This window comes from Elgaria multicarinata, chromosome 9, assembly GCF_023053635.1.
Source record: "Elgaria multicarinata webbii isolate HBS135686 ecotype San Diego chromosome 9, rElgMul1.1.pri, whole genome shotgun sequence".
NCBI lineage: Eukaryota > Metazoa > Chordata > Lepidosauria > Squamata > Anguidae > Elgaria > Elgaria multicarinata.
Window position 1 is genome coordinate 86,149,797 of NC_086179.1, and position 15,890 is coordinate 86,165,686.

The 15,890-nt window shown below is 39.7% G+C and overlaps 2 protein-coding genes across 5 annotated transcripts in view; one reads left to right on the top strand and one right to left on the bottom strand.

Moving 5' to 3' along the window:
* Positions 1–13,518, bottom strand: part of UPF2 (UPF2 regulator of nonsense mediated mRNA decay) — a 44,058-nt gene extending 30,540 nt beyond the window's left edge. For 2 of the 4 annotated variants that reach the window (XM_063134235.1, XM_063134238.1), the window contains exons 1-7: positions 11,123–11,966; positions 8,481–8,572; positions 6,190–6,569; positions 4,048–4,827; positions 1,623–1,783; positions 1,087–1,284; positions 574–723 (exon numbers count right to left, since the gene is read on the bottom strand). In XM_063134235.1, coding sequence (XP_062990305.1) covers positions 574–723; positions 1,087–1,284; positions 1,623–1,783; positions 4,048–4,827; positions 6,190–6,551 — 1,651 coding nt within the window. In that variant the 5' untranslated portion in view covers positions 6,552–6,569; positions 8,481–8,572; positions 11,123–11,966. Of the gene's footprint in view, positions 1–573; positions 724–1,086; positions 1,285–1,622; positions 1,784–4,047; positions 4,828–6,189; positions 6,570–8,480; positions 8,573–11,122; positions 11,967–13,455 lie in introns of those variants that run through there. The other 2 variants (XM_063134236.1, XM_063134237.1) reach the window with 2 other exon arrangements.
* Positions 1–15,890, top strand: part of CDC123 (cell division cycle 123) — a 535,395-nt gene that overhangs the window by 394,595 nt on the left and 124,910 nt on the right. The gene's annotated exons all lie outside the window — the stretch shown is intronic.

Genomic DNA, 15,890 nt, shown 5'->3' on the forward strand with positions numbered 1-15,890 from the left:
AAAAGCCATGCACATACACAGAAATTTGAACTGAGAACCTCTGGTGTTAAGAGCAAACAGTTATCCTAGCAGGAAAATGTGGTACCACTTCAATAAGACCAAATAAAACCATCTTGTTTTCTACAGAAGGAAGATATGCTGAACATCTCAGTAACCACCACGACGTTGTATTTGGATACAACCAATTTTCAAGTTCAATGGAAAAATCTCAAATCCATTTAATATACGAACACAGAGTTTAAACAGATGTTAGCCATCACACAAGCACCACAATGGCAACAGGGGAAAAGGAGCAGAATATGCTACCTTCTCATTATTAATGAATCCTTGGCAAGGAACAGTTTTTCTACTTCCACAGGCAATGGGTACTCTCAAGTTACAAGGACCAAGTATTATTGTCAGCTTACGTTAGCAGTAATAAACATTAGTTCCCTGAATATTATTCCTTTCCTACCAAAGGTATGGAAGCATCTCTGGTCATGGAAGAAATGCATATTGCTGTGGTCTAGTTTATTACTAAACTCAATTTACAAAAATGTATACATACAATATACCTCTCCAGTTTCTTTTTACCTTGTTCATCAAGAAGCTTTTTTGTGAGATCTTCTGCTTCATCACCACAATCTAACTCAAGGGCATCATCATTAATATCCAGATTCTCCAGTTCCAACTCCAGATCTTCAGTACCAGACACATCTTTGTTTTCCTTAGCTTCTTTTAACTCTGTTTCAAAAATAATATACACACTTTTTCCATTTCTGACTTGCCTTCAAGCCCTATGTGTTTATATTTGATAAGTTTCTGAAGAACATACAATGCAAAGAGATATTAAAGAATACAAGTGCTCATACTGATCACAAAATGTGGGGGGGGGCAGAAAGCTGCTCTCTGCATCTTTCACACATTCTCATTTTTAAGAAACTGCTGGTGCTCTTTTACAGCATGAATAGAAGTGGCAATATGTGGCCATATTTACACAATTTAAAGCTAGAACGCACTCATAGCTAGTATACACATGTCAGGATTAAACCAGCCATCCTCTATACAGCAACATTTTAAAGATAAACAAATGCCAAAATATTGTACCTCTAGAGTCATCTTTACCAGAGTCCTTGTTCTGGGAACATTTTTCATTATCCTTGAACAAGATAGCTGGCACAAATGCTTTTAAATCAATAAGGTTCTCATAGAAGTTCCGTGCATCTTCATCCTCCCAGATGCCCCCCTCCAAGTCATATTCACCAGGTTTTCCAGGAGTAAAAATGTCAATGCCAGGCCCATGTTCTGGAATTATAATACATAAAAGCATTAAATCATTCTGCGAAGTTGCTTTTTATCGTTTAAGAACATAAGAAGAGCCATGCTGGATCAGACCAAGGGTCCATCTAGTCCAGCATTCTGTTCACACATTGTATTGATTTGTATCATCATATTATCTTGTAGCTCCAACTTCAATGTTAGAAGTATAAACAGGGCCAAAATCAAGGGGGTTAGCAAGTAAATTGGGATACATACCAGTCAGCAAAGATATTAAGGAAAACGCAATACGTATTTTGTAAAACAAAAATTTCAAAAATGCAAATAAATATTTACATTGCCTTCCAACCTAGAAGTTTCCATACCTTCTGGTACTGGCTTGTCCTGGGGGAGATCAGGCATATTTTCATCCAGGAGATCAGCTAATGATTGAGAGTTTGCCAACAACTTCTGATAGGACATGGCAAATTCTTCATACTGCTTATGCCGATCTTCACTCAACTCCCCTTTAGAATGCAGAATACGCCTAGAACAGAAAAAATAGATCAACGTTTTTGTTAACATCCACTTCAAATCCAATCTAATCCTAAATATTCCAGTTGTGAACAAATTATTGAAGCTGTAGCTTTTAATACCTCTAAGAAACATCCATCCAGCGGATAACTTCAAGAAATATTTGACTCTAAAATACAATACTGAGCCCAAATAAAAGGATGAAAACTGATTTGGGGTTTTAATAAACAGGCTTCCATATGATTATTAACAACAAAAAACGATTTCTCAATGTTATAACAAGAAAAATAGCCTTGGCGACAGGGTGAATGGGAGCAAAAGAGATGGATCAAATATCAATTTCATGATGATCAGCAGGGTAAAAGGTGACATGATAACGGATATGGAGAGTGATCAAGCAGAAAACACGGAGTAAAGAGAAGTTTCGTTTTGGGCATGCTGAGGCTGTTCAAACAACATGACAGCTCAGCTGCAGCTCGTGCAGGGTCTTGCAGCCACCATTTTGAATATGCAACCACACTCATGGGTTGTCATGTCGTACCAATCTGGTGGGTGTAGGTTATGTGAGGGTTAAGTAACCCCCTGGGTGTCTTGAGGAGTGTTGAATGAGTGATCCAAGTGGTAGGAGATAACCAGTTGAGAATCAATTACATTATTCCATTTTAAGTTTTGTTGACAGTATTCCGTATGTGTTACGAAAAGAGGGTCATCTTGCACTGGCAAGTCTCAGTATCAAGATATATAGTTGCAGTAATGTTTGGAACCATCAGTAAAGCTCCCTTTTTAGAAGTATTCACAAAGCAATAGTGGCTCAACTTTAAGACCAGCAGTGAGATTTACAAGAATGGGCAAACTGCATGCACACACTTCTCAACAGTTGAACTGATATTTGTAAGTGTCCCTCTCCCATTCAACACTTCCTCGAGTCTCCTGCAAGACCAGAAAGGGGAGATATTGACTCCCCCACTTTTTGCGACTCCTTTTCGGAGCACTTACTGCTGTGGTTACAATATTTCCACTTTCTGGACTTGCTGGAAAGTCAAAGCAGTAGCATGTCAAAGCAAGTGTTTTTGCTCCAAGAAATGCCAACACCAAATGTTTCACGGGCAAGAGGGAACACCAAAATTTTCATTATTGGTGTCCACTATTTGTGGTCAGTACGGGCTGTGCTCTTCCCCAAAGTCCTCCGGCATATTCACACAAGATTTGATGGAAGGAGGATCTCACAACTCCACCTTAGAGGAATTCTGAATATGTTTGAATTTGTGGGCTTTTGTCATGTCTAAAACCAGGGCATCTACATGCTGGTCCTAACCACATTCAATCCAGTGCTAACCAATGAAATTAAATGCGGACTAAATTTAGAAACTTACCCTAAAAGTTTCACATTTACTAGTATTAAGGGAGATTACATGTAATTTCTCTTGAAAATTGATATTTTTGCCTTAATTAAAAAAAATGTAGAAGCTATGTGCCCCCACCCCACTTACCTTCTGCTTTGTAATTTTATTACCTTTCCATAGCTTATTCATCACTTTGCATGAAAGGGTATTAAATTCTATCTGACTTTACTTATACAACACTAGTTCCATAACATGTATGTGACTTTCATTCAACTTGGCAAATTCTCATTATTTCAATCTTTTCACAGAAATAAATTTAGTAGTCAAATTTTGCAAAGCATATTACACTAGCCAAGAATGACCAACCTCAAAATAAGCCCAAAGACATATTCAAGAATTCTTACATTATTTTTAAAATCAAGTTATTTTCGTTTTTGCAGACTTATACAGGCAATATTTCCAATGTTACCTAAAAAGAACCAACCCACAACATGCAATTAGGATATATCTTCTGAGTGGTGAGGAAGATGTTCCTTTGTGCCAACTGGAACAGAAAATCTATTCTTAAACTAAGAATGTACTACAGTGATTTTAATTAAATTCTATTCATTAGGAGTAGCGCACAAAGGAAGTGAGTGAAATACCCAAGTGTACAATTCCACGTAAGAACCAGAAGATATTAATAGACCCCCAAAATGATTTTAAGACTAAGACTGCAATCCTACATCCCCTTACCTGGGAATAAATGCCACTGAACTCAATGTGACTTACTTCTAAGTAGACATGCACAGGCCATTTTTATCTTCCCATTCAAAACTCAAAGCTTGAAACCTGTCAGTGTATCTAGTTTAAAAATGTTCTTGTCCAATCCATTTTAAAACAGTGGCAGGTATTAGAAATCTGTCCATTCATTAAGAACATGAAAAAAATTCACCTGTTTTGTCTTTCAATATTTTGTAGTTCCCTGTGGTCTCTTTTCAGATGTTTGGTCAAAGATGTAAAGTACTCTTTCAGCAGATTTTGGAAAGGCTGTTGTTTCTCTGGGCTAATTATTTCACTGGGAGGAAAACTCAAATTAAATTTATCTGCTGCACCTTTAACCTTCCTTGGTACCAAACCAGCAATGTCATCTCCACAATGCCGGCAAAAGCTAATAACCACTGAAACGTGGGTGTGGGATTCACGGTCAGCATTAATAATGTTTTTTAGTTGTTCATAGATTAAAGACAAGCCTTCCTTATCAGTGAAAATCCCAACTATTGTCAGTTCTGCAATGAACCGCAAATCCGTTCTTAGTTTAGTAATGTTGGGTGTTTTCTCCTCTTTCCTTGCCTCAAAATGCTTCTTCCAGACTTGAAGTAGAGATGGAGCAAAGTCAGCATAACGCTGATGGAAAAGAGAACACAAATGCACAGCACAGTTTACATCTGATATTTTCAATTTTGCTTCCACTATAGAAGCAACGGCCTCTGCAATGTACTTGCTTAAATTGAGGCCATTAAAATCATGGGACAAGGAGTCTCTCTGCTGTTCCGTGATAGTCTTTAACTTTTTAACAAAGGCAGTATTCTTTTTGAGGCTCGAATCCAGCCTGCTAAAGAAGTTCTCTTCAGGGCGGCTATCTGATGCATTCTGGTTTTTGCTTCGGAGTTCCTTTCTTGCTTGGTGGCGCTCCCAAGCTTCCTGGTGCAGCTGATGTGCTTCCTGTTTCTCCCTGAAGAGAATACGAATAGTGAGCATTATATTTTAAACAGGGCTGCAAGCTTTTAAGACCCTTTATAACGGACTAAAAGGGAAACCTGAATTAGTTGGGAAACACATTAAAGTACTTATAAAAAATAGGAACAGCAAATACCATCTTAGGAAATACATTCCCCCTTCATTCAGGAGAAAATGCCTCTTCTTAAATGGTGCCTGATGAAACATATTTATTTATGCATTATGCTTTTTTCCTAAGAAATTGTTTTCAGTATAATGGGCAGTATCCAACACTGGCAATCCGCTAGCACCAATCATGTTGAGCTAACATTTCACCAGCACCATTTCTACTAGTACAGCAGCAGGACTGGCTATGACCCCAGCAAATTTAACCAAAGCTAATTTGATGAATCAACAAAAAATCCTTAAGCTGGTAATAATACCAATTTTAAGGCACAACAGTGAAGATTACTGAATTACGCCATTAGCAGGTAAATTAATAAATCATGAGCAAATTCATTTCACAACCCTCTTTTTTTGTTTATATTGCTGGATGTTTGGATTTAAAAAACACAGAATTGTTATAGCAGACATAGATCTGACCAGCAAACTTTTGGCAACGAAGGCACTTGTCAGTCAGATATTTTTCACAAATACTATTCTAGAGGCCAGAATTTAAAGAACCTTGTTGGGCATGCCCAGAGGGATTGTCTACTTCTTTTCTTCAAACAACAGATTGCCCTGCCAATATTAAAAACCACCTTGCAAAGTCCCCTCAGTTTCACGAATGGCTTATTATGTGAAAAACTACGTTGCTGTTTGAGAAACACAAGCCCAGAGTTCCCTTGGGCATAAACACCTAGCTGTGTGGGATTCATTGGCCTCAGCGTTTCTCAAACTTGGCCTGTCTTCTAAACCTACTCTACATTGTTTGCCCAATAATCCAGTACCAACTATTTCATCTACCAGCAAGTATGCAGACATACCTGCAGATGTCTAGTATCTATTGATTAGGTACTAATCCAACACTGGTATTAGAAGGTGACTAGAATAGGAAATCTCTACTTCCTGCACAGTGAATTGCCTTTAAAACAAAAGTAACAGCTCTTCCCGAGCTCTCTTTTTGCAAAATCTGGTTGGGATCTGAGATAGTTTACATTGCAATTCCTATGCTGATGAATGGGAGCTATCTGTTAGGGACCATTCAACCCACCCACTCCTTGGCTGGAGTGCAATTGAGCAGGGAGAAGAGAGCAACACCCTGTTTCCGGATTTTCTTCCTCCCTCGATCTGTACTCCCCTGAACAAGTGCCCCAGCACCCTCCCCAATACTCTCTGAAAACCTAGATACTAGCTACAAATAATAATAAAACCTTACTTCAGCTGAGCAGCTGCCTCTTCTTGTTGCCGCTTTACTTCCTCCTCCTGCTTCTTTTTCTCTTCCTCCTCAAGTTTTTGCTTTTCTTCCTCCTCTTTTTTCTTCTGCTCTTCTTCACATTTTAATTTCTCATCATCTTTTTTCTTCCGCTCCTTGTCTTCTTTTTTCCGCTTCTCCTCCTCCAATTTTTTCTTTTTATCTTCAGGTGGTTTTAACATATCTCTCTTCATGCCAAGCCTGACATCCTCTTTGGGTTTGTCCCGGCTGTTCACTGACCGCCTGTCACTGAACTCCTTATCTTTGTTACTTAATGATGTTTCTTTTTCTTCCATGCTTGTCGACTTCTTACGCTCAGCTGGCATTATGTTAACCAGGAAGATCTGAAAAAAATTATTAACATCAAATTGTTGTTACATTCATAAGTCAATAATCAAGGCCTTGAAATTGTTGTTTTTTTTTAATCTACATCCTCCAATGGTATTTTTTCACAACTATGTGCTGTCAAACTGGTTTAATACAGAATACAGAGCAGGGCCAGCCCAAGTCATTTTTGTGATAAAGAAAATCCAAACGCTCCCTCCTGTTCTCTCACTTATTAACATGGACCACAATTTACCAAGACATTCTCCTGTACAAATCTCACTGAAAATGAAAGAAAACTGTGCAGTGGTGTTCATCCATCTGCAACTCTAGTGTCCTTAGCTGCTCCAAAAAACCACTGTCAAATGGAGCCATCTCATCTTAATTTAGGTTTGGGCTGCCTCTGACACAAAAGAAAAACCATAAACAGTTGGGAGTGGAATTAGTTGATACAGGAGACACATGGCTACTATCAAACCAGCATCTGGGTCAATTTTTTTCTTAACAGATATTATAATGCCAAATTCCCACCCCAACCCACCCCACCCATTTGTCATCACCAGCTGCTGGTGGAGAAAAATTCAGCATTATAGGGCAAATGAGCACTAGAAAGGGGAGAATTCAACAGAATACAATAAATACATTTTCAGTAGCAGCACCTTGTTTCCTTTAACAACTTAGGTAAACCCTCAAAAATATACCATGAATTGCTTTTTCTACTGTGAATAATCAGGATGGGTAAATACATGTAGATGTTGTTTGCTATGGATAATTCAAACAACCTAAGTGACCCAGATGACTGAGGCTACTGTAATTTAACAAAACAAAACTTAATAGCAAACCAGGAATTAGTTGTTTGTTAAATGTGATCAAAGCTAAGTTACTTACATTATTTAATTTAATAAGCAAAAATTTGTTAAACCACTCTAGGGTCATTCATGCTAAATATATTATTATTATTATTATTACTACTACATTTATATTCCATCTTTTTTCCTCTTGCAAGGAACCCAAGGATGACCCCCTCTTTGTTTTTATCCTCACAACAACCCTGTAAAGTAGGTTAGGCTGAGAGTCAGTGACTGGCCAAGAGTCCCACAGTGTGCCTCATGGCCAAGTGGGGACTAAAACTTGGATGTCCTGACTCCCAGTACAACACTCTAACTACTATACTACATTGGCTGTGGGATCTTTTAAAATAATAAATTCCATTTCTAGTGCTACTGGCTGGAAGTATAAGTTTATACGTGACTTCTTTTCTAGAATGTTCATGAGAATGCATACAAGTAATTACTCAAGTACATAATATTCACTTGATAAGACCTGAGGTAAGCATCATGCATATCAAAACATTATGTATGCTTCTAATGGTGTATATTAAAACTTGTAATTTAAAGCTTTACAATGACACACAATTAAAAAGCAAAATCTGCAAACAATTAAGGAAACCTAAGGAAACCCATTAGAACAGTATTGCATCATCATCTTTTTGGGAAACGGGTGGGGAACATTTACCTGCGGCATAAAAATCCTTAAATAAATAAATATTTTTTTATGGAACCTTCTTACTTTAATCTCACAAACACTAATGAGTCTTCTTTAAAAATAAGCCATTCATTATTAGATAGGATAAAGCCACAATATTCAAGTAAAATGCATACTCAAGTGTTTTCAAAATTAAGATCTGAATTCAAGAAAACAAGCCTAGATCAGTTGGTTATTATGCATTTCATATTTTGCAAATCAGATCTACAACCTAATTATCATTTAATACCCAAAGCAAGTATTACTGCCAAATGACTAGTCTACCTGCTCTTAGGTATGCTTGAAGCACAGTTTGAACTACCACTAATATTGCTTTTAAGTGAATCTTTCTTAGCACTAGCACTCCACTGCATGATCCACAAAGAGCTCAAAATACTGCTACCTACCTGAGCAGAAGTAGTTGGGTAGTTTCCTTTTCACCTAGACCCCCTTACATAACATAAGAGAATATGGGAAAGGCACCACATTTCTTTTCAGGCTAGAGAAAAAACAGAGGAACAGCATTAGTAGCTGTATAATCAGTACAGAAGCCAAGTACTTTACTTAGGATGTTTTCACACCTACATTTTCAAAAAGAAGTAGTTTATTCCAACAGCAATGTTTCATGAACTCTAACAAATGTGTTTTTTCTTCCTTACATTTCTCTCTCACAAACAGGCTTTATATACCTTCGGAGTGTTGCAGGATACATTGTTTTCGAGAAATCTTTCCATTTTTCATTAAGAAAAAATAACATAAATCGGAATTGATACAATAATGGTCAGATCAAAAATCAAAGTTGTAATTATTTACAGGTGAATATCTTTAAGAAGCATATATATGGACATAACTCTTTATGCGTGCTAAAATAAGTAGGATAAGAGCTTTGACCTTCATTCGCCATATCCCCCTAAACATCTAAATAATGTAAGGGAATTGTATGCTGTTGGCTTGTCATGTATTAAAACATTTACTATTCCAATAAAAACAATGTCCAAGTACAGCTTTGAATATAACATTTAAGCTATACTATGAGCAGTTTGAGTGTACCCACCCACCCTATATATCAAATATTTCATTTCAATTACTTTTGGCTATTAGAAAAGCTTTACACACACAAATTAAAATTAACATGACAGTTTTAAAATTTGTATTTACTAAAAGTAAGTTAAGGAAACATACTAAAACAGATTCCATTGATTTAGGGCAGCAGAAAATCCTCTGGAAAATACATAACTATACCTAGAACTGGAAAAGTTTCACTAAGTTTACCTATTGCAAGGTTTCACTAAGTCTACCCATAGGAATCGATACACTGAGATCATATGGGGAAGTCCCTATTACGTATTTAAATGCTCACAGATACAAACATATGGCTGCAATATTGGTATGTCAACAGAAGTAGGATAAAAATAGACAGCTTCAGCAAAAAAAATTCTTAAGCTTCTGTTAGTCTTTAAAACATAATCAGCTATTTTAATTTTGTACTTAGCCCAAGATGAACAGGTTTATGCAATGACACTTACACAAAGCATCACATTCTAAAATGTGATTGGCACTAATGGGATATAGCAACCCACCAGTTTATTTACACTCAATATAAATTACTCAAGGATCTTAATTAAGAAAAGTTTACTTAAATAATTCTGATCTTATGAAAACATCTCTCTCCAAGGTCATATGGGAACTGCTATCTTGTATCCATTTTGTCCATCAAACTTCAGGTTATTCGTGAACTCTTACTTTAACGTTAACATCCTCTGTAAGACGATATTCCTTTTAAGATTAATGTATTGGTTTCAGACTTTGTATTTAGCTTTGCATGTGATAAATTAATTTTCACACTGACAGGTTCTTGCTCAATTAAATTTCTTGGGGTTGCAATTCTATACTCACTTAATGGGATTTACTTCACAGTAGGCATGTATAAGATTGCACTGTAAGTCCCTAAAATACTTGCTGATATAAAGCAGTTTACTGGAATCTATTGCTAACATTTACAAGAGGATGCATTTGGAAACCAAGGAAAGAAATGAAGTGTGAAATTACAGGATTCCCCCCCTATAACTGGCTAGAACCACCACTAACTGCAAAATTCTGAAATAGCTATAATACAACAGTATCATATTCTTTGAAGCCACTGCTTAGAACAGATTCAGGGAGGGAGAAACCTGAGACTACGTTTACCTGCACATTCACTACTTAAGTGGGCAAGTGTCAGTTATTGCCTGTATCTCAGTAATATCGGAAACACAACCAACCTAAAGAAAATTTGATGAATAATGCAAATCTGCTGAATACAAATAGAGGGAAGGCATTAATATATTCTTCTCTACGCTATGCATGAAACTAGTTTTGTCTAGTGTTAAAACTAGACAGTATAACTTGCAGGCTTTGCTACTCTAAACTATGGCCGAGAAGCTACCAGAGCTCCCCACATCCCATCTTCCCACCTAGCGGTTACCCAGAGTACAGCAAGGGGAATGTGCACTATAGAAGACTCTTTGCATAAGAAGAACACAATAGAAACAGCTGGAATTGGGCCCTGCTTGGAAGTTTCACTGACCTAGCCAAGGATCAATACTACAAGAAACTCAGACATCTTCTGGAATCTTTCTTCATATATATCAAGCAACTAGGCATACCAGAATGCCTAGAAAAACATCTAAACCTAAGTGTATTTAATCAACACACTTTTTAGGATACTGGTTTTGTTTTATAAAAGGCTTTTGTGACTTTCCTTCCTAACTTTCACTCCAAACTGACAGAAAAACTGAAGCCTCCTCACTTAAAGATGCCATTGGAATTATTTTACCAAATAATTTCTCAAACATCACAGATCCCTCAAATATAGTTACCGTATTTATTTTCAACATGGCTATCCTGCATCTACAAAAATTATAGTCAGTGGCAGAAACAAAATTAGAATTAGATTTCAACAAGACAAGGGGGTGTTCTTGCTCTCTGCCTGTGGCACACTAATATGGATGACATGGATTAACCTGCAAGTGATGTGGATAGAGGCACTGGTCAATTGACTGTCTTTTACCTAACCATGGTCAAATGTCCCATGAAGCCACAAATGTCTGTGTAAGTCATACTGTCTGATGTTAAAAGTCTTGCTACTCTCTGGAGTTGCAGAAAGTATGGTCCATTTCCCCAAAACAGCCCACTTTGTTTAGGAACAGACATACCTTGCCCTGCACTATAACTAAAACCACATTTCGAAATGGAATTGTCTTTGCCAATCATTTTTTTTGTTTGATATCATTTTCAAGAAGTTCAAGAATAGAGCTATTTTTCATGTTTAGGGATAGAAGTATTGACATACATTCTTAGCAACTGATTACTACTGTTAATGTCATTGTTTCATAGCAACTATCTAATGGGGGGGCTAGTTAGCACAAGTCTCTGTCTGTGTTAGAATTCTATTCAATTAACGCTTTAAGTACTTTACCATTACTTGACCAATCAACCAACTGCTCTTTGATCATTAAGTGTCTACCTCTAGATGTTTAAACAAAGAAGGAGGTTCCTGTCTTAGATACAAGTGTTCAGACTGAATGCTCTTATATTCCTTTATAGTCCTATGGTCCTATGAGAATCCTTCTTTCAGGTCATAATCGTTTGTACTTGGACACTGTCACTAAGGTATAAAACTCTTAACAACTCAGACTGAAGCAATTCTGTCTGGATCACAGGAAGACATGCCAAAGTACTGTAAATACAAGTGTTATACATCTTCGGGGAATACATTCTGGGTGGTCATCTGTGGTAGGGATACATTAAGTAGCACAAGAAATGGAAGATCCTGGCTCTTCTGGGCAGAAACAGCAAGAACCCGAGGCCACTCTCTCATGTATTACACTGTTGCCTACTCCCTGGGTCAGCAAACAAGGCTGAACGGACATATAATTCAACCCTTTATTGAAAGCTAAAGCTGATCAACTTATACAATACTAAACAATGAAACACAAACAAGGATATGCTTCAGAAAGCATTACACAGAACAAATGACTCTAGGTGATCCTAGAACACCATGAGGTTAACATATCACAAAAACTGATGGACAAAGAAAGAACAAAAGAGGAACTCGGGAGTGCAACAGTAAGGAAAAGGGCAATCTGGTCTAGAGGGAACTCCTTTAAAAACAAAAGCTAAACAAATTTACTAGGTAGCTACATAAAGGTTTTTTCCATTGGGATAAACAAAAACTAAGGCCATAATCTATCAAAACCCAAGAAAAATTGATTTCAGACAAGCAAAACACTTCTCTCCCAAGGTAAGCTTTTCTCACTCACTGCTTTATAGCCAAGCAAACACCTTGTCCACTTGCAGCATCCTCACCCATGTCTCATAGAGATACCCAATAACTAGGGTGACCCTATGAAAAGGAGGACAGGGCTCCTGTATCTTTAACAGCTGCCTAGAAAAGTGAATTTCAGCAGGTGTCATTTGTATATATGGAGAACCTGGGGAAATCCCCCCTTCATCACAACAGTTAAAGCTGCAGGTGCCCTGCCCTCGTTTAAACCTGGTCACTCTAGCATAGCTCCTGCAGCTTTAAACTGTTGCGATGAAGAGGGGATTTCCCCCAGGTTCTCCATATATACAAATGACACCTGCTGATATCCCCTTTTCAGTACAACTGTTAAAGATACAGGGGCCCCGTCCTGCTTTTCATAGGGTCACCCTACCAATGGCTCTTTCCGCCTCTTCCAAAACAAACCACAGCCAAAGCGACCCGAGCGCGACGCGTCAAGGACTAAAACGTGAGGCTTTTCCAGACGCAGACGCTTCCCTCCCTGGATGCTGACCAGAGCAGAAGAACAAAGCTGCCCCTAACTAACGTTTCACCCTGCGGGTTCCCTCCGACTTCTGCTACTCCCGTGAGGCGCAGCAGCAACGCTCCGGCGGATCCACCGGATGTGGGGCGGAGACCCATCATCCCCTTCTCCTCTACTCCTCTATCTCTCACACACACACCTGTCACTTCAAGGAGGGAGGGGGGAGAGAGAGGAGAATCTGTACGCAGTCGAAACTGCCACCGCAGGAAGTCCGCCCCACAAGCCACGTTCCTCCTTCCCTTCCCTGCCTTCAACTCGTTCCCTCAACGACCTCTTGGGCCCAAGTCATTTCGCCCCTTCCCCACCGGCTCCTCTAAGCTCAACTTGCCCAGCCTCTCCCGCCTCAGGCTTGTCCCCCGTTCTGTCCCCCTCACCAGGCCCTTCCCCTCCCAGCCTCTCACCGCCTCCCCCCCACCCGCCCCAGAATAGCCCTCACTGAGGCCCCGCCACCTCTCCCTCACCAACTTGCTCCCCCCACTCTCCGCTACTACCCTGACGGAGGAAGAGAAGCAGAGCAAGGTGAGGGGGCGGTTACCTCGGCCCGCTGTAAACATCGGTTCCAGCTTCTGCAGCTCCGCCAGTCTCTTCTTGCCCCCCCCTTCACTCTCTCCAGGACGAGGACCCCGCCCCCTAGGCTGCCCGCAACGACGCCTGTCGGGAAGCGTCCCACCGCGACCGGTCAGGCCCCCGCCTTTAGGTTCAGGACAACGAGATGAGGAAAAGGCAGCTCTTCGGGTTCAGCAATGGGGCGCACTCCCCTGCACCCGGAACAGGCCGCTAACAGCAGGGGCGGGCGCATGTCAGGCACTACTTCGGACAGCTTCGGCTGGGGTGGGGTCCTGAGGGTGGAGAGAGAGCAGGGCAACCCCGTGCTTTGGTTACCAGGGGAGGCGGAAGTGGCCAAGAGGATGGGGCTCTCGAGTGAGGGGCGGAGCTTAATCTCCCTCCCGCCCTTCGCCCAACGCCTCGGCTTTTGAAACCAATTCAATTCAAATCGAATTCGCTGTCAGGAGAACTTCGATCGTGTGATCCCTGGCCAAGCGGCCGGTGTTAGATTCGCCACTTGTCAGGCTGTAACCGCTACAGCTACCATCACTGTACTAGGACAGACTTTACAAAAAAAATGCATAAACTAATTTACATCTAGGTCTTCTTAGACTCAAGCAGCAAGTGATGTTGCATTTTTAATTGCTCTTAATTTTAACAGCCTTGATTGGCTCCAACTAGCATGCTTTCCAAACCGATTTTTTCTTTCCAGCAATCACTATTTGGTTTAGCTTCTTTAATTTTATTCAATTAAATAAATAATCGCCCAATCCTGATAATAGCCCAATAAATAGCCCAATCTTTTTGAAGGGAGCAATACAGTAGTATTTACAATGTAGCTAGAGCCATATAGACTCTCCTGTCTTATTTCTACTGGCAGCTTTCTTTCAACATGCATCAGTTTCAGTGGACTTAGGCACACCTAATACTTCACAGGACTGGTCATTTCCATGAAAAAGTACTGTAAACCGAAATAGAGGTGGTGAGGCACTCCTTACCCACTGGACTAACAGATACAGTAGAGAAAACAAGCAGGTGAAGAATTGTTCCCTTTTACCTAACAAGTGGGGCATTCAGAGCAGCCTTCATATTATTTATTACTGTTTATTACATTTATATCCCGCCTTTTTTCCTCATTAAGGAACCCAAGGTGGCATACATAATCCTTCTCATTCTCTCCATTTTATCCTCACAACAACAACCTTGTGATGTAGTGTTATCCCTCAACCAGGGGTTAAAGGCTCGCTACCCCAGCACGTTAGTAGCCAATCAAACACACAAGGCTGGAGAATGTTCTTAATCCATTTACTTCTGATACTGCAGTATGGGGGTGCTGTCCAGTTCTACAAAATGGAGGCACCCAGAACTAGTGTGACCATATTTTGGAAACCAAAAAGGAGGACAACATGGCTCAAGGAGGCATGCCCAACCCAATATGCTCAGCCCCCAAGGAGGGCCCATCCTGATATGACCCAAGGGGGGTGGCCTTCGTTGCATGTCTGATTCTACAGCTCACAGTTAAGATAAACGTGTTCTACAAAATGTGTGAATGTTAACATCACTGAACTAAAGTGAGCCATTCAATGTATCTGAAATTAACATGTATTTTTAGTTGCTATACAAACTTCTTTGTGGTAGTTTTTTTGCTGTCCTCATACCAGATCAATGCAAAAGAAAATCTATTATTTTCCATTTTTCTAAAGAAAACAGGTCCTGGATTAGAAAAAGAAGGCTAAAGAACACTGTGGTTAGGACCTGGTACACAACTGCTAGACTAAACAGAAAATGGGAAATGTGCAGTAAAGAAAGATTAGAAAGGGAGGCAAAAGGTGCAGTCCTCTAGCCAGAAAGAAATGTCCTGCAACTCCCAGCACTGCACAGACAGCATGCATAGGATTGTGCCCTAACCAAAAGCAAGCCTCAATGAAATTAATAGGACTTATTCCCAGACAAGGGTGGAGAAAGAAGAGAGGAAGATGATTGGGTCACTATTGTGAAGTTTAGGTTAATTCTGGTTAACTTTGTATGAATGACTAGACAGTGTAGCATAATCCTACTCAGAAGTAAGTTCAATGGAGTTTAGTGAACACAAAAGAAGACGAAGAGCTCCCTATGCTTTTCTTCACATCTGTTCACCTTTCTCTAGCAAGTGCAACCCCTCCTGTCAAGGAGAACACCCACCGCAACCTGGCTTCGTGGATCATGTAACCAGCAGGTACAGCCTTTCAGAGCCAAGGAGAGCCAGACACAAGCAATTAAGCCAAACTACGCTACACAACCACAGATTACCTTGCCCCAAGTCCAAACATTGCTGCTCAGATCCCTTTTTGCTGCAGTTCCACTTCTGTCTCCTTGCCTGGGCAGCTTGGAAGAAGCAACAGGTAAAGAAGGTCTCTGGCACTCCATTGAATATATCAGCAGTCA